Consider the following 12928-nt stretch of genomic DNA (forward strand, 5'->3'; position numbering starts at 1 on the left):
CTATGGCCAAACTTTGAGGTATGGTGACCTCATTCCCCAAGCTACTTCCACCAAGTTGCGACCCTCTCCCGAGGTACTAGGTATTGGTTGTACTTGGAAAGATTCACACTATCCACACGGAGGTCAAGCCGATGAAAGTTGCTGCGCCGTGATGCTGACAGGAGCGAATTCCGTGTCCTGGCATAGCGCGTGCGTCCAAGACACAATAGGGATAGTGCTGAATGGGGTGGTGCTGTTTAATCGATTGATATGTTGGGGATGATGGTGAAGTATGAATGGCGTCGGTTGTTGGTTGTGGTGATAGTCCTGAGGGAGAACACGTTTGGGTTGGCTTCGGTGAACGAAAAGAGGATAAGAGTGCCTCTGAGGGTAGAAGGGAATGAATGAGTGTGATGTAGTGAAGTAACGGAGGTAGCGTGCAGGATTTATGCCACTGCGAAGAAGGGCTGGAAACGGCGTGAAGAAGAGGTTGATGACAAGTGAGGAGTTTTTATGGGATAGCTCGTGTGGGTCCGTGTTCGCACTAGTTGCACTAGTGAAGGACATGGACCAAGCGCCAAGCGCGTCATTGAACCGAACAACGACAGAGGCCGAGTGGAGTGTCGTGGGATTCCAAGCGACAACATGGTAAGCACTGAATCAAACAAGAGCCTTTAAAAGTAATGACTGATCTTGTTTGTTTAGCCTGCGAAACGACGCGCGCTGCCAACCAAGGTGCGTGCACCTGTGAAGCGGGCCTCGAAGCTTGCGAAAGAGAATGGATTGACTGCAGAACAAGAAGCTGAGATTCGTGAGGCGTTTGGTTTGTTTGCTGTAAAGCATCCAGAGCACGAGGCGTCAGAGGAGGGTGTATTACGCAGAGATGACGTTCGGCGATGTCTCATGTAGGCCATCTTTGCCCGGCAAGATTCCCTTCACTAACGCTCAAATAGCTCTTTGAATCTCGCACCCGACAGGTCAGAAGTACCTGGAATCCTTTCGACCATCGATCCGCTGAACACTGGCTTTGTGGAGTTTGTTCCATTCTTTGCGTATACGGCAATAGCGATGCATTCCAAGGAAGAGGGATCAGAAGAGGAAGAGGACGACGAAGAATACAAAGGTGGCATCACAGACGAGAGTCACGCAGATGAGGTCAACTCTGCCTACAAGCTGTTCACCCACGGTGGCTCGGGACCCATCACATTAGCGCATCTACGGAGAGTGGCCAAAGAACTGAGAGAGGACGTCTCAGACGACATCTTGAAGGACATGATACTCGAAGCGAACGGTGGTGTCAAGGGCAAAAACCGAGATGTTGGTGGCGTCAGCCTGGAGGAATTTGAGAGCGTTATAAAGCGAGCTGGACTATCATTTGGCTGAAAGGCTACTGTTGATCGACTGGAGAGATTGTTGCAATCGGCGATATGTCGATTTCTCGCCTCAGAGACTCATAAGAACGTGGCTGTGCCAGTATCAGTCGCCGATGACCGGCATCGCTCCAAAGGGACTGAAAGGCCAAGTCATGTGTCGCACTTGGAGAGGAGGGTCAACTAGGACGAGGAAGCAGTTTTTCGACGAAGACTTGGACAATTGGCTTTACAACCCGAGCTATAACTGTAGATGGACGTTGTACGTTATTGAAGATGGAGAGCAGAATAAGGAGCAGTCTGCAGAAGCTGAAGCGCGGTTGAGCAAGGTGGGAATCCTTGGACACCATACACAAATAGTTTGATGATTTCCAAAACGGGGATGACGATGAGGGAGTTTTGAAAGTACAAACAATCACTCGTGAATATCCCTTCTGCTATTCATTTGCGTAATGACAGGAAGTATAGAACAGGAACCATGAAACATGCTCAGTACCAATCACGTTTTGTCTATCGATAGCGCAGGGCTGAAGAGATTCCCAACGTTCCTATACTGCCAAGACTCAGGGACTCTCACCGAGAACACGAAGACGCACGCCCGACGACTCTCTGGTGACACCAATCGCCTTTACCGGAAAACACAGTGTCCCTCTTGAATCTCTCTCACGTTTCTTCTGTGTGGACAGCTGTCGTTTCGAACGACTGTACCCTGATTCGACCACTTTTCGCCACTCTTGCTCGTTCTGGGACAGCCACCTAAATGCTCAGGTCCCAATAAATTGTGGACCCCTTCCTCCCTCCCTCTCAACCTCCTCCCCTCCTCCCCTGGTTCCATGTCCAGCGGCGTCCAAGCAAGCGGAAGCCAACGACGTCCCGGCATCTGGTCTTATTTTAGTTTCCCGGGTCCCCGCCGCCGCATCTCTGTCACTCTCCCGCGCAACTTTGATCCGAAACGCGACGATCCGCACGAAAAGGCAGACAGACACTCTCGACGTCGATTCGACCATCCCAACGGCTTCATGAACGACTACAAGGGATCCTCGACAATGAATCAGGGGCAGCGGTTACGCTACCTCAAGACGGGCGGTCTGGTGGCCTTTGTGCTGCTGGTACTGTATTTTGTTGTGCCTAGGGATGGGCTGTCAAAGAGCGGTATGTAGTAGAGCGGGTGATTGTATGTTTTGGCTAGGTTGACGGTAGGCACAGTATCGCATCCATCAGGAGGCAACACGGCGGCTGGCGGTGTCAAGGCTGAATGTACAAAGTCATACTCCAAGGACAAGCCGCTCATCCAATACGCCCTCATGATCGACGCAGGCAGCACCGGTTCGCGCATCCACGTTTACAAATTCAACAACTGCGGCCCCAGCCCAGAGCTCGAGAGCGAAGTGTTTGAGCAAACACCCAAGAAGGAGGGCGGTTCTGGTCTTTCGGCCTACGGCGACGATGCAGAAGGCGCGGCAAAGTCGCTGGATGTTCTCATGGACGTGGCCGTCAAAAGCGTGCCCCCAGAGTACCAGTCATGCTCCCCGATTGCCGTCAAAGCTACCGCCGGTCTTCGCAAACTCGGCGAGGAAAAGTCAAACAACACGCTCGCGGCCGTCCGTCGCCGCCTCGAGACAGCATACCCCTTTCCCCTTGTCTCCGAAGAGCGCAACGGGGTGGAAGTCATGCCTGGCGAGATGGAAGGGGTCTACGCCTGGATCACAGTGAACTACCTCCTTGGCCACATTGGTGGACCCGACAAGAACCCCACGGCCGCCGTCCTCGATCTCGGCGGTGGCTCAACCCAAATCATCTTCGAGCCCACATTTCCCGACACCCCACGCGGCGGTCTCCCTACCAAACTTGCAGACGGTGACCACAAATACAGTCTCAACTTTGGCAACCGCAACTTTGACCTCTACCAGCACTCTTACCTGGGCTACGGCCTCATGGAAGCCCGCAACAACCTCCACGCCGCCATTGTCGACTCGCTCTACCAGGCCAACCCAAAGGATACGGAATTCCTCAAGAAGCCCATTGTAAACCCCTGCATCGCACCCGGCATGTCGCGCGAAGTCCCCGTCGCCCTCCCCGCCAACCACCCCCTCGGCAAAACCGTGACGGTCAACATGACGGGCCCCAAGACGGCCTCGCCAACCCAATGCCGCGGCTGGGCCGAGAAGACGCTGCACAAGGACGACGAATGCAAGCTCGCGCCCTGCGCCTTCCGCGGCGTCCACCAGCCCCCCTTTGAGCAAACGTTTGCCCGCGAGGCCGTCTACCTGCTCTCCTACTTTTACGACCGCACCCAGGACCTCGGCATGCCCGAGACGTTTACCCTGCGCGAGCTCATGCAGCTCGCGGACAAGGTCTGTGCCGGCTCCGAGGGCTGGGACTCCTTTGAGGCGGTTCCGGGTGCGATGGAGGAGCTCAAGGATCGTCCCGAGTGGTGTCTGGATTTGAACTTCATGTATGAATTGCTGCGCAGTGGCTATGGGATGCCGATTGACCGCGAGGTGCGGATTGCGAAGAAGATCAAGGGGAATGAATTGGGATGGTGTCTGGGCGCAAGGTATGTTTTTCTTTCGCTTTCCTCTTCTTCTTTCCATTTTCTCCCGCAAATCAGCCGTAGACGTGGTACTGGTGGTGCTGCCATGAGACACAGGAACATGGATCCTCGCTAACAAACACCTCCAGTCTTCCCCTCCTCGAAGCCAATTCCGGATGGCAATGCAAGATCAAACAGGTCCAGTAGACCCCCACGCGACCTGCTTTTTTTTCTCATCCCAGACTCTTTTTTTCTTCACGCGCGCTCGTTGGCATTCACGCCATGAGATGGGCCGTGTGAAAATCGGGTCGGTACGGTGTTGCACTGGATTGGTATATTGGTATATCTCACGCTATGCTATACTATGCTATATCATACTACACCATACCATCCCGGAATGGTTGAAAGTTTTCTCGGTCGGAAATGCTTCATCATGCAAGATGCTAGATACTGGTGATTGGGCGTTTATCCCTAGTTGTGTTTTTTCTTTCTGGTTTGTAGCAATGCAATGCACTGCTGTACTGTACTAGCAGGACGCTATGCAATCTTTCTTCACGGACATGCACTAGCTGTTATTTTTGTCATTCTTCGGGGTCGGCTGAGGGGTCAGGGGTAAGGGATTGGGATTTGGTTGGATTGGATTGGATTGGACTGGATCGGATTGGATTGGACTGGATATGATTGATCTAGGCTGGGACTGCGGTTGCAACGCGTTCACGTGGGTACGTACGTGTACGGCAGCGTAAGCCAGCGTGCCGTAAAGTTGACCAAAAAAATATCAAAAAAAAAAAAAGGTAGAGGAGCAAAGCGTAGAGTGAAATAGAGTACAGTCGCACAGAGCAAGGCAGAATAAAGTAGAGTACACTGAATCAGTCCACAAGCAACCACGACCACAATCATCCTCAATACAAACCTCGTAAGCCCTTTTTGCTTCTTGTACACAGTACTTGTACACAGTACACCATGTTGTATGGTATGGATGGTGTGGGTGGTTCTCGTAGCTCGAGTTTGGGCTAGTTGATAGGACGGTATTCTAATCCATTTCCTATCCAGCAATATAAGCCCACAACACAGGACATCACCAGACATACAAATCACAGAGAACAACGGAGCGCACTTTCTCGTATATATATATATATATTCATACCTGTATTCAGGATATCATTCCTCAGCCACAACCTGTCCATGTCTAAAAAGAGCCAATATTCCCCTTTGTATACAACGTCTGCCTCTTCTTCAACCTCCTCGCCCTCACACTCTCACCGCCATCACGGTCCTCGAACCCCTGCTCCGCCCTCCCACCCCTCTTCCTCGCCTCCCTCAGCCGAACCCTCCGCCTGCGCAACTTGCCGACCCACCGCACGAGCGCCCGCTTGATCCGGTAGCTCAACAGCACGAGCAGCGTAACTACCATGACCGGCACCGCAATCACCCAAAAAAAGGAATCCGAATTCTTGATGCCGTCAAACTTTTCAAAATTCTGGCCAAAGTAGCCGACGAGAAAGGTGAGGGGGAGGAAGAAGATGGTGGCGGCGGTGAGAATCTTCATGCTCTCGTTTTGAAAGGCGCCCATCATGTTGAAGATGAGGTCGATGAGATTGTCGGCTGCGCGGCGCATTTGGTCGAGCGAGGCGGTGATCATGATGCAGTGGTCTTCGACGTCGCCAAGGTACGTGTGTGCAAGCGGGGAGATGTTGATGGAGCTCATCGTCTTGCGGGTGGCGAGGCCGCTAGACGTGTGTTGGAGGAGGGTTTGGGCCATGGGGTCTGCCTTGTGGTCGCGGAGCGAGTTGATGAGGGAGATGATGGGTTGGATGGTGTTGCGGAGGATGGAGAGTTCCGAGGTGAGGAGGTAGAGGAGTTGCGAGTGGTGGATTTCGGGTTCTTGGAGGACGTCGAGTTCGAGCTCGCCCATTGCGTCTTCGTAGGCGGCAACGACGGGTATGGCAAGATCGATGATGGCGTCGATGATGGCTTGGACCATCATGCTGCTGTCTTGGCTGCGGCGCAGGATGGTGTCGGGCGTGCGGAGGCGCTTGAGAATCATGTCTTCGACCTCGTCGGCCGAGTGCTCGAAGAAGGAGATGACGCTATTGTCGGCGAGTAGGAAGATGGAGACTTGTTCCACGCTGACGGTGAGGTGTTTGGGCGTAAGGGCCGAGTGATCTTCGAGGTAGACGACGCGGTCTAGATTGTAGCCACCTCGGTAGCGTTGCAGGGTCCGGACAGAAGTGGAGGCTGGGGAAGTGGAAATGGTCATCTTCTCGAGCGCGGTGCCGTCCAGCTGCTTCTCCAGGCCGTCCAAGGTGCGGAGCATGTCATCTTTCCTCTGACGAGCCGAGGGCCCGGGGGTCAACCTGTCCTTGACCGACTTGAAAAAGGATCGCTTCTTTTGCGTCCTCTCCTTCTTTTTCTTATTTTGCATGTGTCGTCGAGAGCGCGAGCCCTCGCGCATCTTGCGGGCATAACGTCTGCGTTCCTCGTCCGAGTCGGAATCCGAGTCGCTGCTGTCTGAATCGCTATCGACTGGTGTTCTGACAAGCTTGGAAAGGGTGAGCAACACTGCGGATGGTTAGTACCTGAACATGGTAGTATCAAGAGGGCAACAAGTGCAGGTGCTCACAAAAGGCTTGATCCGAGTACCAATCGACTTTGGTGCGGCTCGAGGTGCTCATGAGATCCTCAATCGCCAGGCTGTGGAGATTCTTGTGGTTGCCCAGTGTTTTGATGACATCCCAGCTGAGGCCATTGACATTGATCCAGCGACACGAGGCCCAGTCTTCCTTTGGGTGGGCGAGAAACTCCTCGAGGGAGTCATTGTCCAGCTCGTAGCACTCGACCCTCTCGTCGGAAAAGTCGACTACGGTGATTTGACAGTCGGCGTGGAGGTTCTGGTACTTGGAGGCCGTGTCCTTTTTGGTGTCGACACCAGGTTCTGCTCCGGGCTCTTGATGCTGGTAGGGCCGGGTCGGGGAGCGGTAATGACGGACGGTGTGCGATCGGGTGATGCGTCTGCGCAGGGTCGAGTCAAAGGAAGCGCGGTCGGAAGAAGGGCTATGGTCGGTGTCGAACCGGGCAGCTGTGGCGGTGGTGGAGGTGGCAGAGCGGCCTCGCGTTCTCTGGCCGTCGACGGGGTGGGTGTCAATGGCAAGGTGGGGAGCGGCGGTGGGGTCGGAAGTGGCGCGCTCGAGGTCGGTGGGGGAGACAGGCGAAGGCGCAGGCGCTGCAAAATCCTGCACGCGCGTCTCGTGCGGAGATTCGGCCATGGAAGAAGGAGGCGGTTAGGTGGCCGCAGGTTGGGGGTGATTGTCGTGGAGGTGGTGCATCTAGAATCAGAGGTTGGGGTGATTGTCGTTGTCGTGGTGGAGGCGGTGCATCGAGAATCCGAAGTGGTGGGTCTGATGTCGATAGGGGTGAGCCAGGGCAGAGCGGTCCTGGTAGGTAGGGGGGTAGGGTGGGAGTAGGGTAGAGGGTAGAGTAGAAGCAACTGCAGTGATCTGTGCTTCTGCTAGGAGACGGGTGATTATGGTGAAAGACGCATGGGCAAACTCTGTTCTCGAGCGCAAGGCTGGCAGAGGGGGCAAAACACGAGAAAGGCGTGGCAGGGTGGCAGTTGGACCCATCTACGGTGCAGTGTAGTGTTTGCACCCCCACTGCACTACTGCGGGTGGACATGGTAGACGGTGGACGCGCAGAGCGGCAGACGGTAGAGGCGCGTAGACGGACATGGTGGTGGTGGCAGATGTGAGGCCGAGGTTTCTTTGGGTATCTTGTGTTTGATGTGGTTGAAGTGGTCAGAAAGGATGAGGGTAGGCAGAGGGTGTAGATGCAGTAGTGGAACAGTCGACCAGGACTAGTATTATAGTAGATGCTGCCAACTGAACCTACCAACAGAGTATCCGTACCTAGGTTCAATCCAGGTTCAATCCAGGTTCAATCCACTGGCGAAGTGGCGAGGCGACCTGTCAGCGGCCGGATCGGTAATTTGCAAGGGAGAGAAGGGTCGAGAGCGCATCAGCCTTGATTAGAGGAGGAGGATGAGCATCATCCTTATCAGCATGATGGAAGATGACTAGGTAGAGTCGGCAGGTGGATTGGATTGCATTACAAGAGAATGTTCTATAGTACTACGCCTACCATGGACGGTGGATGAGGGAGACGGGGGGCATCAAGCAATCAAAGTGCTGGCAATGCATCGGCAACCAGTGGCGTGCGTTCTCCCTTTGCCTGGGCGGCCTTGGACTGCCCCTTCTCTTCTCGCCTTTTCAACTCCAGGGCTGCAGCTGTGTGGGCGAGAGCGCATAAAAGGGCTTCCTAGGCCGAGTGAGTGAGTGAGTGAGTGAGTGAGTGAGTGAGTGAGTGAGTGGGCAGAGATAGTAGTACCGCAAGTGTGTAGAGGTAAGCAGGTGGACGGTGGAGTGGAGTGGGCAGAGGATGGCAGAGGATGGCAGAGGATGGCAAGTGGGCAGACTCGAGCCCGGCGGCGGGCCAGGCCATGACATGACACACACACACACACACACCCCAGTCCTCTGCCTTGGGAGAAGGACCCCCTTCTTGCAACGCCCAGCCAGCCGCCAGCCCAGCTCACATTCATCCCGCCAGTGGCCAGTCAGTCTTCTTGTCTTTGCAGCCTCACCATCCACCAAAGCTACTACCATCCACCATCCATCCACCATCCATCCACCATCCATCCACCAACACCACCACTACCACCATCTCCACCATCACCGCCATCCTCTTACCCGCATTCCCATTCGAACATTATACTCTCCAGAACCACCTCCTCCACCTCCACCACCACCACCACCACCACCCGACCCTCTTCCACTCCACCACCGCCATCACCCTCTTCTCACCCGTCTCCCTCTCCCTCTCCTGTTCGCTGGCTTCCAGGCTCGCTTGCTCTTGCCCACGTCTTGTTACACCCTGTGCTTGTGGACGAGTACCCGTCACGGTCAACCCCCCTCCCCCTAAAGTGGAACTGGGCAGACGAAGCAAAGCAAACACCTGCACCACCACCACCACCACCGCCAACCCTGTGCGTACTGGGCTGCGTCGATAATTGATAGTCTGTCTGTCTGTCTGTCTGCTGCTGCTGCTGCTGCACCCTCTCCTCTAGTTTGCAGCTGCTAGCGACTTTGCGCTGTCGTGGGAGAGAGACCTGAGACTGCAAAGTGACATCGCCGAGCCTGCACAACGCACACCCACGCCTCCACCCTGCCCTGGGCTATCGCCGTTCTTGGACTGACACACCCAAAACGCTCGCCAACCCACGGGCCTCTCCTCTGACACTCCACCTCCCTCACACCATCGTCCATCACCATCACAACATCACTGTCATCGCTACTGGTGCTGCTGCTGCTGCTGCTGTTGTTGTTGTTGTCGTTGTTGTTGCTGTGGCTGCTGCTTTCGCTGTTTGCTGTCCGGCCACTGCCGCCGCCCGACAAACGCTGCTGCTGCTACTGCCGCCGCCGCCGCCGCTACCCTCTTACACCAACCACCACCAAGACCACCACCACCACCACCACCACCACCACATGCCACACTAGCTCCGACCGTCGCCTCCCTCGATCCCGTCCGTCTGCTACGGCACTACAACTGCATCTGCATCCACTGCACCAAACATGCGCGAGGTCAACTTCAGCATCCCCAATGCCAACAAGGCCTCGGTCGGCATCACCACCGCCCTCTATGACCGCCGCGCCCTCGACTGCACCTCGACCCTGCCGCTCATCAACTCGCTTAACCACCTCGCCTACCTCACCACCTCGTCGGCCCGCATCCGCGATATCCTGACCGTCGATGGCGGCATCGAGCGCCTCATCTGCATCCTCAAGGAGGGCCGGAGTAAGGAGATGATGGACATGTGGAAGTGGAATCTGGCCTTCCAATGCATCTTCAACATTGGCGTCCGCGGCTCCGAGAATGTGCGCACCCGCGTCGTCGAAGCCGACATGGTGCCCGTCATTGCCACCATTCTCGACAACTACATCAAGGTCGTCGACAAGTGCAGGGCGCGGGCTGAAGCAGACCTGCATCGTTCCGGCCGTCTTGGCAGCTCGAATCGTCACCACTCCTCACGCTCGGGTGACATGGCCTCGAGCGCTAGCCACCGAGCAGATCGCACGCGTCGCTCTATCCCACCACCCATCGAGATACCCCCGACGCCCGTCGATTCTGCCGTGGCCGAAAACACACAACCACTGCCCTCCTTCTCGCTGAGCTCCCCGCCCGAGCGAACCACGTTTACGCGCGGACGACCGCCTCACCACCACCACCACCACCACCACCACCACCATCACCACCATCATCGCAGTCACGAGGCCCGAGGAGCTGGCTTCGGCGCTGTCGGCACTACCTCTCGCAACATCGGGCAGCCCCTCGCCACTGCCCTGCCCTCCATGGACACGACGCCCGATGCCTTTGCCCTACGACCGGTTCGAGATGCGGATCGGTTGCCGTCGATGCTGCCTGCCCTGCAAAGGGAGATTACCTCGCACTCGCAACCAGAATCACCCACCACACCCAGTGCACCACTGGCACGTCAGTCGAGCCCGCGGCCAGCCCTCGCCCGTACCCGCCGACGACCCTCGATCAGACACCAGCTGTCAGCCTCGGGCGACTCTGATCTCGAAGCACAACAAGATGAACTGTCCACGGAAGCCGTCGCAGCCGCAGGTCCAGCTGTGAGCGAGCCGATTGTGGGCATTCAAAACAACGAAATCAACATGGCGGACATTGTCGACAATGGAGAGCTGCTGGACGGCGGCGCCACGCCTGTGCCCGTGGCCGCACGCTCAGAAGAGACGGACGAGAACAACCAGACGTTCAACATTACCCATGTCCCGTCTTTAAATAATAGTCTAATCAACCCCATCAACACTCCGCCCACCACAAACGCCCTCCCAGGCTTCACGCCCATGCAGCCCGCCATCAGCGTCATCAACGCCACCAACCCTCCACCTCCTTGGTACCCACGCTACACACAGGACCGCAATGCTACAGCCGGTGTCCTGGCTGCCATGCCTCGCGACGAAGACGTCCTCATGTCTCTGCAGCTGCTTGCGTACGTGTCCAAGTACTGCAACCTCCGAACCTATTTCCAGAAATCCCATCTGGTGCCCAAACTGAAGATTGGCACCGATCTGCAAGTCTTGGACGGCGAAACATCGACGCCCAAGGCATGCCGCGATGAGGAGCTCGAGGAGGAGCTCGAGGAGTACGAACTACCAGACGACTTCAACATCTTCCCCTTGGTCGAGCAATTCACCGTCCGCCACCACACCTCGGACATGCAGTACTGGGCAAGCGTGGTTATGCGCAACCTTTGCCGGAAAGACGACTCGCGTGGCGGCATTCGTCAATGTGCGTACTACCAATGCGGCCGCTGGGAAGAATACACACGGCAATTCGCCAAATGCCGACGTTGCAGACGGACAAAGTACTGCAGCAAAGAATGCCAAAAGAGCGCCTGGGTCTTCCACCGCCACTGGTGTGTTGCAGCGAGTTGAGGACCCAGTCCAGCGAAACACGGCCGCATCCATTTCACCCTCTTTACCGTTTCACCCACACACACACACACACACACACACACACATGTGCGCATCATCGTCAACATACATGACCCCTGGATCTCATCATCTACCCATCTCAAAGTGGGCCGCATATTGCACGGCGCATTCACAAGGGCTTGGCTTACCCCTCTTTCTTTTGGGCGTTTTCTTTTTATTCTCTGGACCTTGTTGTTTCCTCGAATCATAATCTTTTTTTGGCTTGCATGCACATGCACATGCACATGCATATGTGCATGTATGTTCTTGTGCGCCATACCTCGTCTTTTTTTTTATGAAGCGTCACGATTACTACAAACCGGATACCACATATTGGCTTTGAGAATGCTTCTGTTCTTTTTTTTGGGGGGGGGAATCGGTTGGTTGGTGGGGTGAGGTAGAGGGGGAGTAGGAGTAGAGAAGAAAGTGGGCATTGGGTGCATGGACTTGAGGGGATCTTGTGGGTCAGAGTGTGGCTACACACGAGAGAGAGAGAGAGAGAGAGATGCATGAATTGGCGCATGTAATTGTAGGCAATTCAATCCACATTACCAAGATTGTAGCCCAAACTGAATCAAGCCATGGCACATGAGAGGATTGATTGCACAGTATTGATTTCTTTTTTTCCTCCCTTTTCTCGAAACGATTTCCTGTTAGACTAGAGTAGGCATGCAGACTATAGAGAGTAGAGTGTACTCTAGAGTACTGTGTAGACTGCTAGACGCACGGTTCCACTACCTATTCAAGAAATCCTCCCCCGGCCCCTAGAATATGCCCCCACAGCTATGTATAGCAAAGACTCGAGACAGTACTCATGCGCTCGGGTAGTTTGAGTATCATGTGATTTGCCACTGCTACATCCTGGCTATTTTCAGAGCACAAGACAAGTAACGTGATCCTCAAACTCGCCGACATCACTAGTACAGTACGGTGCGTGTACATGAACGTAACTAGCCCCAACCCCGCCACCGCCAGCCTTACACCCACCCACCTCGCTTCGCTTCGCTCTTCGACGTCACCTCACGTCCAGTTACATTACATTACCCGTGACCGTGGACCTACCGGGGGAACCCGCACCCGCCCCAGCTGCAAAACTTCCTTGGAACGCCCGCGTCTTGGCCGCGCGGGATGGGGATGAATTGAATCGGGGCTGAGCGAGCCGGGACTTGATCCTGTGTGCTGGACTTGGTCCTTTGCACGGCTTTTTGTTGTTGTCTGGGACTCTGACGGATACTCACATCTACACATACGTACATTGTGCCGTCCTTTGTTCGTTTACAAGTCCTTGCGCGGTCCGTTACTGCGTTGCACAGCGTACGTTTTCGCCCCCACGGCCTTGCTGCTTTGCGAGGTGCGCTGCGCATCTTGGACGTCTCGCTTTTTTTGGGGGTTTTCGCGGGGAAGTGATCGCCGGAGGAGGTTGCGAGGGGTTTGTGTGAGGTGGGTTGGTGGGTTGGGTTTGGGTGCTGGGTTCTGGGTATTGTACGTGGGTG

The 12928-nt window shown here is 55.3% G+C and overlaps 6 protein-coding genes across 6 annotated transcripts; 4 read left to right on the plus strand and 2 right to left on the minus strand.

The window, feature by feature from the left end:
• Positions 1–624: 624 nt before the first annotated feature.
• On the plus strand, positions 625–1362 carry IAQ61_005389 (uncharacterized protein; the record flags this gene model as incomplete). The annotated part of the gene is made up of 4 exons (XM_066096779.1): positions 625–627; positions 685–714; positions 796–884; positions 933–1362. The coding sequence occupies 4 exons, from the start codon at positions 625–627 to the stop codon at positions 1360–1362; spliced, it is 552 nt and encodes a 183-aa protein (XP_065953130.1).
• An 820-nt stretch (positions 1363–2182) lies between these two features.
• GDA1 (Guanosine-diphosphatase) lies at positions 2183–4089 on the plus strand (the record flags this gene model as incomplete). Its single annotated transcript, XM_066096780.1, has 3 exons — positions 2183–2501; positions 2556–3906; positions 4032–4089. The coding sequence occupies 3 exons, from the start codon at positions 2183–2185 to the stop codon at positions 4087–4089; spliced, it is 1728 nt and encodes a 575-aa protein (XP_065953131.1).
• Positions 4090–5071: 982 nt separating this feature from the next.
• On the minus strand, positions 5072–7148 carry IAQ61_005391 (uncharacterized protein; the record flags this gene model as incomplete). The annotated part of the gene is made up of 2 exons (XM_003840176.2): positions 5072–6444; positions 6506–7148. 2 exons carry the CDS (start codon positions 7146–7148, stop codon positions 5072–5074), a joined length of 2016 nt encoding a protein of 671 aa, XP_003840224.1.
• Positions 7149–7750: 602 nt separating this feature from the next.
• On the plus strand, positions 7751–8951 carry IAQ61_005392 (uncharacterized protein; the record flags this gene model as incomplete). The annotated part of the gene is made up of 2 exons (XM_066096781.1): positions 7751–7862; positions 8488–8951. The coding sequence occupies 2 exons, from the start codon at positions 7751–7753 to the stop codon at positions 8949–8951; spliced, it is 576 nt and encodes a 191-aa protein (XP_065953132.1).
• Positions 8952–9509: 558 nt separating this feature from the next.
• Positions 9510–11396, plus strand: IAQ61_005393 (uncharacterized protein; the record flags this gene model as incomplete). The annotated part of the gene is made up of 1 exon (XM_066096782.1): positions 9510–11396. One exon carries the CDS (start codon positions 9510–9512, stop codon positions 11394–11396), a length of 1887 nt encoding a protein of 628 aa, XP_065953133.1.
• A 1069-nt stretch (positions 11397–12465) lies between these two features.
• On the minus strand, positions 12466–12907 carry IAQ61_005394 (uncharacterized protein; the record flags this gene model as incomplete). The annotated part of the gene is made up of 2 exons (XM_066096783.1): positions 12466–12636; positions 12686–12907. Coding segments are annotated over 2 exons (393 nt in total), but the record flags the coding sequence as incomplete, so codon positions are not given.
• Positions 12908–12928: the final 21 nt, after the last annotated feature.

This window comes from Plenodomus lingam, assembly GCF_022343315.1.
Source record: "Plenodomus lingam strain CAN1 chromosome Unknown contig_22, whole genome shotgun sequence".
In the NCBI taxonomy this organism is placed as follows: domain Eukaryota; kingdom Fungi; phylum Ascomycota; class Dothideomycetes; order Pleosporales; family Leptosphaeriaceae; genus Plenodomus; species Plenodomus lingam.